Source organism: Thalia democratica, chromosome 9 (assembly GCF_965202585.1).
Source record: "Thalia democratica chromosome 9, ktThaDemo2.hap1.1, whole genome shotgun sequence".
Classification (NCBI taxonomy): Eukaryota; Metazoa; Chordata; class Thaliacea; order Salpida; family Salpidae; genus Thalia; species Thalia democratica.
This window is the reverse complement of record NC_139173.1, coordinates 27465094-27477402: the sequence shown is the minus strand read 5'-3', so window position 1 is coordinate 27477402 and position 12309 is coordinate 27465094. Positions and strand designations below refer to the sequence as shown.

Below are 12309 nucleotides of genomic sequence, written 5' to 3'. Positions count from 1 at the left end.
TACCAATAAGTAGTAGTAATAAAGAGTTCAAAATTGAATGTACGAAAAAGTAGATAAACTGATAACTAAAATGAGATGGAAGGCATTCCATTTAAGGAATGAAAAAGCAGAAGCTAAAATTTCAGATTATGACGGCTTATTTCCAACAAAAAACGAGCTCCCGGAATAAACTCTTAACTAAATTTGAAAATGACCTTTACGAGTTAATAAATAATTTAAAATTTCGTGTATACCAAAAATAGTTTATCCGAAAATTTAAAAAAGACTTAAAAGAAATAAGATCCACCATTTTTTTTTGCTTTTGCAGATAAATCTCACAGCTGATACAAAATTAGTCTGGATAAATATAAACAATTAATTTTAGAAAATATTACATCTACATACAAAAAATCGGAAAATAGTCTCATCGAAAAAATTAATAATGAAGCAAAAAAAACAGTTATGAAGAACAAAATAAAAGGTAAGATTCCCAAGCTATCACAACACCACTGTTACATCACTTTAAAAGATCATAAACTAAACTTCCCAAACAAATTAAGGTGTAGAATAATTAGTCCGGCGAAAACTTTTATTGGTAAACCTGCTAAAACAAATTTAGATAAGTTTAGATAAATTTATAGATATAAACGATTAAGGGTCTAGTCTTATGAAACATATGTGCCAGTATTTTTAAAGTCGTAATTTTTCAATAAATTATTTAAAATCCCTTTAAGTGGGCTCAGTAAAAGGTGTTCAAGTTTGAATAACACTATTATTCTATATATATGTATATATACATATAGAATATATAGTATGCATATATATACATAGATTTATAATATAAAAAACAACTAATTTTCGTATCGTTTACTCAGTTTCAATGTTTAACGCATATCTTCAAAACGAAATAAAGTACATAGCAAAATTTTTAAAGAATAACACAAAAAAAACATTATAAAATTTAAAATAAAGTTGACTAATTTTAGTTAGCCTATTTTTAAAAACAACTTATGTAAAGTCACCTTCTTTTTGCTTTGTTTGTTCTTGTTTTTGGTTTTATTTTACTGTCATTTTTTGTTATTAATTAGTGTTTTTTTTTTTTTTTAATAGATGTTTTGATTGTTTTGATTGTGGAGGCAGGGTTGCTGCCTTTCTTTTCTTTTATTTAATAATAAAACCCTTTAATCTTTTCGATTACGTACTTTGTTGTTTTTACTCGTTTAAGAATAGAAGCGTACTAATCTTTATGTTGATTTACCGTACGAAATTAATGTTAATACACTTTTTTTCAAACTATGAAAACAACTGAAAAAAAATTATAAACCGTACAACTATAAACTTAATTTTTTGTTATAAATATATTAAATAGTTTTACTAAAAAACAAGTCATGAAATTAGCAACACTTTGCCTAGAGGACGCTCATCAGAACCTAAAAGTGACAATAAGTAAAATTTATAAACAAATATAAACAATTACAACAGCAAACTAATAACCAAAAAGTATTAAGAAAGTGTGATATTAATGAAAAGTTATGAAAAACAACAAATAAGTAATACATATAGAACTACAATGATAAATAAATGTGTAAAACTCGATAAAGTTTTTAATGAAGCTTAATCAGAAGAAAACTTAATTGATAGATAAAACAATGGTTTTAAACTTATTGATACACAACAGAAACCTAATAGAACAATGGATTAAAAAATATGCACAAATCAAAACAAAAGAATAAATGGTAGTTAAAAATAAATAAACCTAAAGTGACAAAACACATTAGCTAGTTCTTTTCTGATATTTGATGATTTACTCTATCCGTTTCGGCAATAACAATTTTCTCTGCATTGCGGCTTGAACAATTGTCTGCTTTTCTTAGTATTGAACTATTAACTTTATGGATAATGTGCTTTTCAATTTCGAAATACTCAATGTTATTTAAGCTTGACAAAGCTGTTGCTCGATTTTTTTTTTTACACTATGTTTGTTTTGTTTCCATCTAGTTTTAAATGAAACACCAGTTGAGCCGATATATTTTCTTGAAACTTCTATTTATTTCTGGTTATTGCTATTTAAAATGGTAGCTGTATAAAATGTGTTTACTGTTTAAAAATAAACAAAACTTGCTGATTTTGTTTACAGATTCTTAAAGTAAACAAAACAAAATTCACTTCTTAGTTTTTTTTACAACTTTTTTGTCAGTGAGGAAGTTGAAAATTGAGATAATAGTTTTTTTACAGCTAATAAAAAAGTTTGAAATAATTTAGTATTTGAATTAAAATTATTATACCTGAAGTATAACTAAAAGTATACTTATTTATAACTGAAAACAAATGAGACAGAAGAATAATTACTTTTATTTAAATATTACATGTTGATATTTACTAAAACTTTTAAAACGTATTTAATTTAAATAGCACTACATATACATGTGGTTTAAGTTACAAAGCCAATGGTGTTTTAGGAAATGTGTTATTTAGTTTGTTTTGGTTAAAGTTGTCCTTATTGATAATTTTCCTAACATTGTTACTATTTATTTACAAAATTCAGATATTTGTTTTTTGTCTAACGGCAAAAGTGAATCTATAAACATTTATTTTGCATACTTTGGGTGAATTAAGTAAGCAATTAAAGATCGTTTACAAAACTTATTTTACTGTAAAAATGTAAGTACTTATAACATTAGTAAACACAGCAAATAGTTTACTATTTTTAGCATGTGATTATTTAACAAGTAACACCAGACTTTAGACAATAACAAACATTTAACATTTATTTGATTTAAATAAGGCTAAAAAAGTCTAAAGTTGTTTTTAAATTATTTTTCTGTTCAATTTATGTTTGCAAGAAATAAGTAATAAAGTTTTATTTTTAACTTTTTTATTCAATAAGTTTAAAGCTGATAAAAAAATTTAAACTATACAGTTTTGTTTAAATATAGTAAGATTAAGACTACAAAGTCACAAAAAAATTACTGTTTTAAAATTTACTTATAGTGATTTTTGAGCTTATTTTCAATTAGACATTAGTAAATTTAAAGTTTGTTTAACTAGAACTAGGGCATTTGAACTTACAATAACAGCCAAGTAAACTTTTCTACTGCATCCAGCCAATCACTTTCAATAATGTATACAGTAGGCTTTTATTTGGAAAAAGTAAACAATTTAATATATATATACATTGTATCGCTTACAGAAAAATTACAATTATATCCTTCTTACTGTGTATATAAGATGCAAGTAAGCTTAAAAATTCAATCTAAGTCAAGCGAAAACAGTAGTTCACTTTCACAACATTTAGATGTAGAACAAGGGTCGGCCATAAAATATTTCCAAATAATTTTTTTTTGCTTGACATTTGCTTTTCAGCTAAAAAAAGTAGCTAATGCCGTAGAAGTAATTTGAAATTTTATTATATTAACTTAAAAATATATTTTTTTATTGTGAGTAAACTGTTGCCTAGTATGTGCTTACTTCATTTGGTTTGTTAGTTTTGTTTTGAATTTTTAAATAAATAAATTTTAAATAATGTGTCCCGAGAAAACATTTGTCTTTTTTTTTTTGGCGCGTAAAAAAACTTTTGGCAATCTGTTCCGAACATCATTAAAGGCAGTTGATCACTGATAAACAATAACTAGAGAAAATATTTACATGTTAAAACAAATTATAAAAACCGATAGTAGCATTTAAGGCGCATTCCAAAGGAAAGTTTTAAAAGTATTATTAATAGTTTGGCAAATCTAGAAAAATTATATGGTTAGTATTTTTAAGCTCATGTTTCCGGTGACAGCTATGTACTTATACTAATAAGAACTGATAAGAAATAGTTATAACTTTTTAGACTAATTGTATGCAAGTTTTTAAACCATCTTATACCATACAAAGTTTTATAAGCATTTTTTTAGCTTTTGCATGCTTCAATGCTTATGGTATGCGCAATTTTTAAAACTATTTGTTTACACTTTGTTTCAAAAAAATTTTCAAGTTTTGTTTTATTCAAAATAAATTGCATAATTGTTGAGTATCGAATTACACATTTGCTTACTTCATAGAAATTCTTTAAAATCACTTAGTCATATAATTTTATAAAGCTTTACTTGAGTATTTAGAAACAAAACAAGATTGATTGTACTGCAAATTGTATTTTTTTAATGGAAAGTTTGTATCAAAAGAAGTAGAATAGTTTTCTTTGTTTAGATATACAACTTATTTTAACACTTTTATTGAACACTTAATTTTTTTAAATATTTTAGAGAATCTTGTTTTATTTCGTCAACTTTGATTAAGTACTACGCATTGAATTTTATGTAAGTTTGAAAAAATACTTTTAGAGTTTAAAATTTAAAATTTTTAAAGTCAACTGAAATGATACTAAGTACAACTTATGTTGTGAGTGTTTTATTGTTGTTGATAACAATATTTATTTATTCCGTTCTATTAAAAAGAAGAGCTGGAAAAGATGAACCCCCTATTGTCCCGTACATAATTCCTTTTATAGGTTTGTTTTACATTTAAACTGTAAACTTATTTTTCATACCAATGTAATACTATTCATACATATATATTGAAATTTATTAATGGATAGTATACTTTACTAGTGCTTTAAACACACATTTTTGTGGCAGTAACGTAAAATCATCAGTATAGCTTCTTATTCATCTTAAATATGTTTTACTTTAAAAAAACAAAATGTGCTTAACAAAAACTGTAACAGGATCTGGGCTTGAGTTTAAACGAAACCCTATGGAATTTTTAAAGAAATGTCACAAGAAGTATGGAGAAATTTTCACAGTATATATGGGTTAATTCAAAAGTTGATTTTAATGAAAGTTTTTTAATTTTTTCTCACATAAGTCATATTAACTGAAGAAATTATTAATTGTAGTTTCTATTTGAATTTGAGTGCAAACTTTTCACAGGTGGTCGATATTTGCACTTTTTGGCCGATCCCTTCAGCTTTCAGGCGGTTGCTAAGGAGAGCAAAAGTTTGTGCTTCAGGAAGTTTTCCGTTAAACCCTTGAAAAAATTGTTCGATATCGACGACGGAGCAAAAACAGAAAATAACTCCGTATCAATAAGAAAAAACTTGCAGGTAGAAAAGTACATTTGTCTCAGTTTTTGTGTTCTAAAGTTTTAGTTTCAAAAAACGCATTTGATCATGTGGTTGTTACAAAAAGAGCACAAGTAGAGATGATTTGAAAAACTCGATATTTTTTATATTTAGTAGCCAAAAACTTGAAAATATATTATTTTTAATCTTAAACAGGGAGAAAACTTAGAAGAGTTACAAAAAAACATGATGGATACTTTGAAAGAAACATTAGAAAGAGAAGTATCTGAGGATTGGGTGGAAGATGGCTTGTTTGAAATGTTATTTAGAATAATGTTTTTCGCCCAAATTGATGTTATGTGAGTTTGTTTTGTTATTTCGTCTTTTTGAAACTCTATACATACAAAAGTTAGCAACTAAAATGTTTTAAATATAAACGAGCTTACTTATTAAAAAGAATAACAAATTGTTTTTACATTCTTTGAATATTTTCTAAAGATACCCTATCATTTACTATTACTTTGTAAGCTCTAATGATTCAAAATATTTTTATACTTACAATATACAATAATTAAAGTTACTTATAAAACCCAAAAAAAAAGACTTTAAAAGTTACGAACTGTATATAAAAACATTTATTTATGCTATTTACTCGTATAAGTCGTCAATAATAAAGACATTAAGATTATTCAAAAGTATTTTAAACTTTAAACAACTATTTCAGTATTTATTTGAATAAAAGTTTACTCGACCTACGACGTTTCTCTGTTCAAATATAAATTTAAAATTATCTTTTTTTACATAAACTAACAAATGAAAGTTCAGTAAGTAAATAAAACTGCATTTTCTAAAACAACTATTTTTTGAAGTATCTAGACATAACAACTGTTTTTAAACGTTTTAAATAAAATATTGTCCTACTGCAGGTACGGTAGATCAGCAGTGAGTGAAAACAAAGAGAAGCTAATGAGAGATTTTCAAACTTTTGATGAAAATATTCCGCTTCTCGCAAAAGGCTATCCCTATTCGATGTGCAAAGTTGGTGAATTTAAACTTTGTGGTTGTTATTAAACAACTTAGCTTAAAAATTAAACAAAACAAAAAGTATAAGATAAGTAATTTTTTTGTTTTTAATTGGCAATTAAAAACAAACTTACAAAGCTTAGATTGTGATTAACATTACTGATGTCAAATAGAATTTCCATTGTGACTTTTTTTTACTATTAAGCCAGTAGTGCTTTCTAAATGCATCATTTGAAGGACTTTAACTTAACACGAATCGATTTAAGGGATTCTTAGAGGCCAGGAAGCGCTGCTGGGATTTTCTGAATGTGAAGGAAGTAGAGAAGAGGACCGGAACAGCGAGGTTCGTTGAAGACACGATTGTTAACACGACAAGTTATGGAGGAAGCGATTCGGATGCAACCAAAAATTTACTCGGTATTTTGTGGGCTGCCGGAGTTAGTTTTAAGTGATTTAATTTCCTATGTTTTTTTGTTGTTAGAACACAGAAATTTCATCGAGTTGCAATTTGTACGGGAAACTTTCATTATTCAAAAAAAGTAGGAGCATGTATACTTTTTTTATGTTTTCATAAGACTATATCATAAAAATAGCAAAATGCATGTTTGTTGTCTCTGGTAAAGTAGAGACATCTAATTGTTTTTTAACAATCGAACCTATAGTAACAAGTATTAGTGTTTAAAATGATTAAAAATAACAAAGTCCTAACAAGAGTAAGGTATGCATCTTTTAACGTGTGTACTTTAATCATATACTATGGTTAGAACTATCTTTAAATCAAACTATTAATCTTACATTTTTAATTAATTTAAAAAAACTGTATCGATTAGGATATAATCATAACTCGCTAATTATGTTGGTAGTAAAATTTGAAAGACACGCTTTGACTAGCTCGTTTTAGTATTAAAAAAAACCATACTAAATGTTTAGATGTTTTAAAAAATACACAGAGATCTCTACTTCAAAAGGAGAATCAATACATTTTGTTCATTCAAAAGTTTAATCAGTAAACAAGTTTTTGCTCAATGAGTTCATCAGTACTAGCATTAAAATCTAGAAAAATCAGAATGTTAAACATATCTTTCTCGATTTTAATGTTAGTATTAAATTGATAAGCTCATTGGGCGAAACTTTGTCTACTAGTTAGAAATTTAAAACAATAAATTATAAAAATGTCATAATATCATATTACAACTTATGAATGACGTATACACGAATTTATTTTTTAACATTATTTAATATAGAGCGATAAGTTATCAAAATTTTTAGGGTAACACAAACACAATAGTATTTTGGTCCATATTCTACATGATTTCACATGAAAACGCTTTGAAAAGTGCAAAACAAGAAATAGAAAGGATAATAAGCAAACACAATAAAACTGATTTGAAGTTTTCACGCGAAGAATTAGACGAAATGAATGTTTTAAGTTGGTTAAGTTTTTGTTTTGAGCTAAAGGTTAAAGTTGATTAAATAGTTTTTATGAAAATTAATTTCGGTCACATTAGTTTTTGAAGTTTTTAGGAACTTTATACTTTATAAGAGATATTGATACTGCTTAGAAGTGTAACTACCGAATATAAGAAACTTAAAGAAAACTTTTTTTTTAATTGTGAAATACAATCAGATAGCATATGTAACGAAACGATGAGGTTAACAATGAGTTCTACATCTTCAAGGCAAGCAGTTGAATCTACAACCATAAAAATTGCATCTACTTGTGAATCTAAAAGGTTAAATGTTAAATAGTAAAATTGTATTGTTGAAATTTATGTCGTAAATTGGTATGCTCTGAAGCTTGTCTGTTTCAAAGAACTAATTGACATTTTTGTTTTCTAATAGTTTAAATATAAAGTGCTTACCTAAACTTGGATATTTTTAGAATACGAAAAGACGATATGGTAATGCTGGCATTCAGACTGCTTTATTTTGACGAAGAAGTTTATAAACAGCCTGAAAGTTTCCAGTTTGATCGCTTTTTGAACGAAGTTGGAAGTGAGAAGACTAATTTTTACAAGGGAGGAAGACAGCTTCAGAGATATATACAACCATTTGGTATGGGACCAACGTAAGTTGCTTGAAACTTTAAATAAAAACTATTTAAAGTTGTTTTGAATTGAAAATTTAAAAATTGTCATTATAAATATGGTTTTTTCGCTTATTTAAAACCAACACTTTATTTTATATTTTTAAACTTTAACAATTTCTGCTTACTCAAATACTATCGTTTGATGACTGTAATTTAACCTGCGAATTTACAATCTTTTGTTTTGCTTTAAATTGTGAATAACAACTTTAATTAAAAACTTAAAGTGTTTTGCTTAAAACAATTTAAATTTTTCAATTTATCTTTAATTTTTGATATAACAAAGCTAAGTCAAGTGTTGCGAAAAGATTAGAGTATAAACAAAAATACTAAAATGTTTTAAACGTTTTAGCAAAGCTTAAGGGGTTAAAGTACATCAAGATAAGTTTAATTAGAAGTGTACAAATGATTAATTTAACTTATTATGTTAGGGTTGAGCAATAAGGCCCAAAAGTAGGATCAGGGCCGTCAAGCAGACATATTAGGCCCTTGACATAATATTCAATTCAAAAACAAATTTTGCTTCACAAACAAGACAAACGTTTAATAACATAAATCGCGTCCTTATATTAGTTTTCTTTAAACACTAGTGCCTTACAAATAATCATTATATTAAAATGAAACTAAACATCTTCTTTACGTTTGTAGTTTAATTTTTCAAGTTAAGCGACCCGCCAAAGCTTTTTTAATAAGTCCAGCACGTGAGTTTTTTTTTTGTAAATCTGACTTTCCAATAATAAACATATTTTACTCCTGAATGAAAAATATAAAATCAAAATTGTTGGAATTGACGTTAACTAAAAGTAATCTTTTAAGTTGTAAATGTTGTTACAATTAAAACTGATTCCTACTAATTGTCTACTATGCAATTTAATTTTTTTTAATTCTAATTTTTTTCAGCAAATGTCTTGGTAGATTCTGGGCGATGACTGAATTGAAGCAAGCGATCATTCTTTTTGTCACAAAGATCGATTTCGAACTTGTCACACCTTCGCAGGAGATTTTCGTGAAACAAGATCGCTTCATGATGGGAGCTCTGTCTCCGAACAAAGACCCTGTCATTCGGTATCGCAAGAAAACAGAAAACTTTTAAACTACACCTGGTAGCCACTCAAACGATTTTCTATTACCAGTACTTTCCTAACTTGTTTTGAAAGATTTTTAAGCTTTATTTTACAGAACAAAATTTTTATAAATTTTCTCCGACATAGTTTAAACATTTTGAAACACTAGTATTTGATTGTTTTATTTTCTCATAATAAACTGTGTTCTAGTAACTGTTATTTTGTTGTAATTATTACTTTTATTGAAGTTTATTGTCGAAAAAAGGACGTAGAAATAAAAATCTAAGCCACTTAAACTGAAAGACACTGTAACCTATGGAAATAGGTACCTTTAATAATAAACCTAACTTGTACTAAATGCTTATATTCAATAATGCTTAGGGCTACTCTTTTAAAAACTAAGCATGACATGAGTCAACATATTTTATATAAAGAACAATTGCAAACACTAACAAATATATAAATAACATCAAACTTAAAAAATCCTTTATATGTGGTCAAAACGTTTACACAAGATTTAATCTAGCAAGAACATACTTTAAGAATGTATAAAACAAAATAATATTTAACTACTTACAATATAAAAAACAAATAACACTAATAAAAAAACACTTTATAAAACACAAGAAAACAATATAAATGTTTATTCTTTATTATCACATTTACTTCAGCAGGCTGTGGCTAGAATCCCCCCACTACTTTCTGTGGCTGATTTATACATCAGCGTTCTTAACTTTTTTTAACATTACATCAGTATTTTCTGGTCTGCATTTTATTTTCTCCTTTTGTCAATTGTATTAAACTTGCATCAGTATAAAACTTGACCATGAAAGTTTTCTCTTAACCGCATCAATGAACTTTTAGCTCAAAACTTCCAACCAAATCTAAACAGTAATCAAGTGCAACTTGATATCCTGTTACAACACTAACATAAAAAGAAAAAACAAGTTACAGTGTTAAAACAAACATAAAACCCCACACAAGGCACAAACTGAAAAAACTCAAACTTTTACAACCAAAGTATTCAACGATTCCAAAGACACTAATCTCCAATTATACATTCCAAAACAACAGTTCTTTGAAACAAGCATCTCTTCTCAAAATTCTTCAGAACCTGGCTCAAAATTCTAGGAACCATCTTGAAGACATAAGTCAACCACTCTTCATCAAATAAGAAATTAAATCATTTTCAACTTTAGACTTAAAACTCTATCTTGCAGAACATTGATCTCAACAACTATTCGCGATTCATCATGTCTTCAAAGGCAAATTCAGTCAAAAATCCCTTCAAACATGTGGCAGCAACAACTCACAAGTCTAGCTTACAAATCAACTGAACATCCAATAACTTTAGAATCTAAAGCCAGAGCACATTAACAATAGACCGGCCAAAAAATCAAAATTAAAAATTACTTAAGATCTATAAGGGGAAGGTGTTGCTTACAAATCAAGTTATCAGTAAACTACATACCATATACCAAATCAAAGGTTAAAGAGATGAAAAAAATAACTACTTATAAATTTTACTAGTAAATATTTTATTTAAATCAATTTTTTTTAACTTTAATCGAAAGTGTTCAAGATTTTTGCAAGATACTAGTTCATTTGGAAGTTCGTTCCACATTTTTACCGAACGATAGAAAAAATATTTTTGTCAACTAACATTGTTGAAATGATATTTGCATGTATATTTTCTATTATTACTTCTGAGTGAGTAATCATTTTTATAAAGTTAAAAAAAAAATTTTGGGAATCAGTAGTACTTTCATTGTAAATTAGTTAAAAAAAAGTTTAGGAATCAATAGTATTTCATTGTAAATTAGTTTAAAAAAGTAATGAAATCAATTTCAAGTCTTCTGTACTCTTAAAGTTTTTATATTAAGCTTTGTTAGTCTGTCTATGTAAGACGTATATGAAATGTAGCACCGATTAAAGATTGATCTCGTAAATTTTTTCGAACAGATTCTAGTTGGTTGATGTCTTTTATAGAACATGGAGGCCATAAAGGTGTATTGTATTCCATCTTAGAACGGATGTAAACAAGGTACATTTTTTAAGAATTTCCATATCCGTAGATATAATGCTTTTTAGAATTTAAAAAGATAAAATTGATTAAGTACGGTAAATATAGTTAATGTGATGGTTCCATTTTAATTTACCTGAAATAAAAATTCCAAGGCCTTTAAACACTTCAGTTTTAGGTAAGATTATATTGTTTATTTTAAAGCCAAAAGTAGGAATAAGTATACTTAATGAATGTTGTTGTAACCAAATGACGTGTGTGTTTTCCAGAAGCGTTGTTTTATCTTTTAATTATTTAAGTTTTAGCATGACTAGTGGTTGTAATTGATTTGCCTTCTTTAATCTGTCATGCATTTAGTCGGAAAAAGTTAATTGCATAAAATAATTAAAAAGGCCATAAGAAATTAAAAAGGCTTTTTTTTTGCTCTTCATCTGCAACTCAAGAATATCTAGTGTAAGTATCAAAATTTTAAAATCGCCCCCAGTGTATCGTACACAGGGTACCGTCGGTACCGCCCACTTCGGAAACCCTGATCTAAACACAAAACTACACAGCCTTCCTTAAAGTGAGCAAAATAGGTTGCATAACATTTTTCTAAAGAGATTTAGATGGCTGTTTCTTAAATAACTGAGCATTTAAAACATCTTTGTTTTTAAGACTGATCATATTAGCGTTTTTTAACAGGTCGTATGCAATTAGAGACAATTAAAATATATTTCTAACTGTTCTAGCTATAAAAGGCCAACCAATCTAGCATACAATCATTTTAAGTAAGTTACTTAAGTTACACACTTTTCATAAAATCTAAGATATAAAGTAGGAGTGTCAATCTTATGTATTTTATTTAAATTAAGTCTATAAACTTTTAAAAGCCTTATAACTCAATAAAACAAGCATTTTTGTAAAATAAAAAGAACAGATTATTGTACATATTATGTACAATATTAACTACTATTTAGTAGACTTATTTTATAAAAGTATAATTTTTTTATTAAGTTATATCATCTTTCATTGGGTAAGTTATCTAAGTAAAAATCTAAATATAGTTTTAACAATGTCATAAACTGAGAAATTGTAATAAATTATTATA

General features: G+C 26.8%; 1 protein-coding gene across 1 annotated transcript; it reads left to right on the top strand.

The window, feature by feature from the left end:
• The first annotated feature begins 4338 nt into the window (after positions 1–4338).
• On the top strand, positions 4339–10573 carry LOC145845144 (cytochrome P450 7A1-like). The gene is made up of 11 exons (XM_082952565.1): positions 4339–4471; positions 4688–4774; positions 4893–5065; positions 5240–5382; positions 5950–6061; positions 6313–6483; positions 7316–7475; positions 7674–7779; positions 7929–8114; positions 9033–9197; positions 10417–10573. Exons 1-11 carry the CDS (start codon positions 4339–4341, stop codon positions 10571–10573), a joined length of 1593 nt encoding a protein of 530 aa, XP_082808691.1.
• The last annotated feature ends 1736 nt before the right edge of the window (positions 10574–12309 follow it).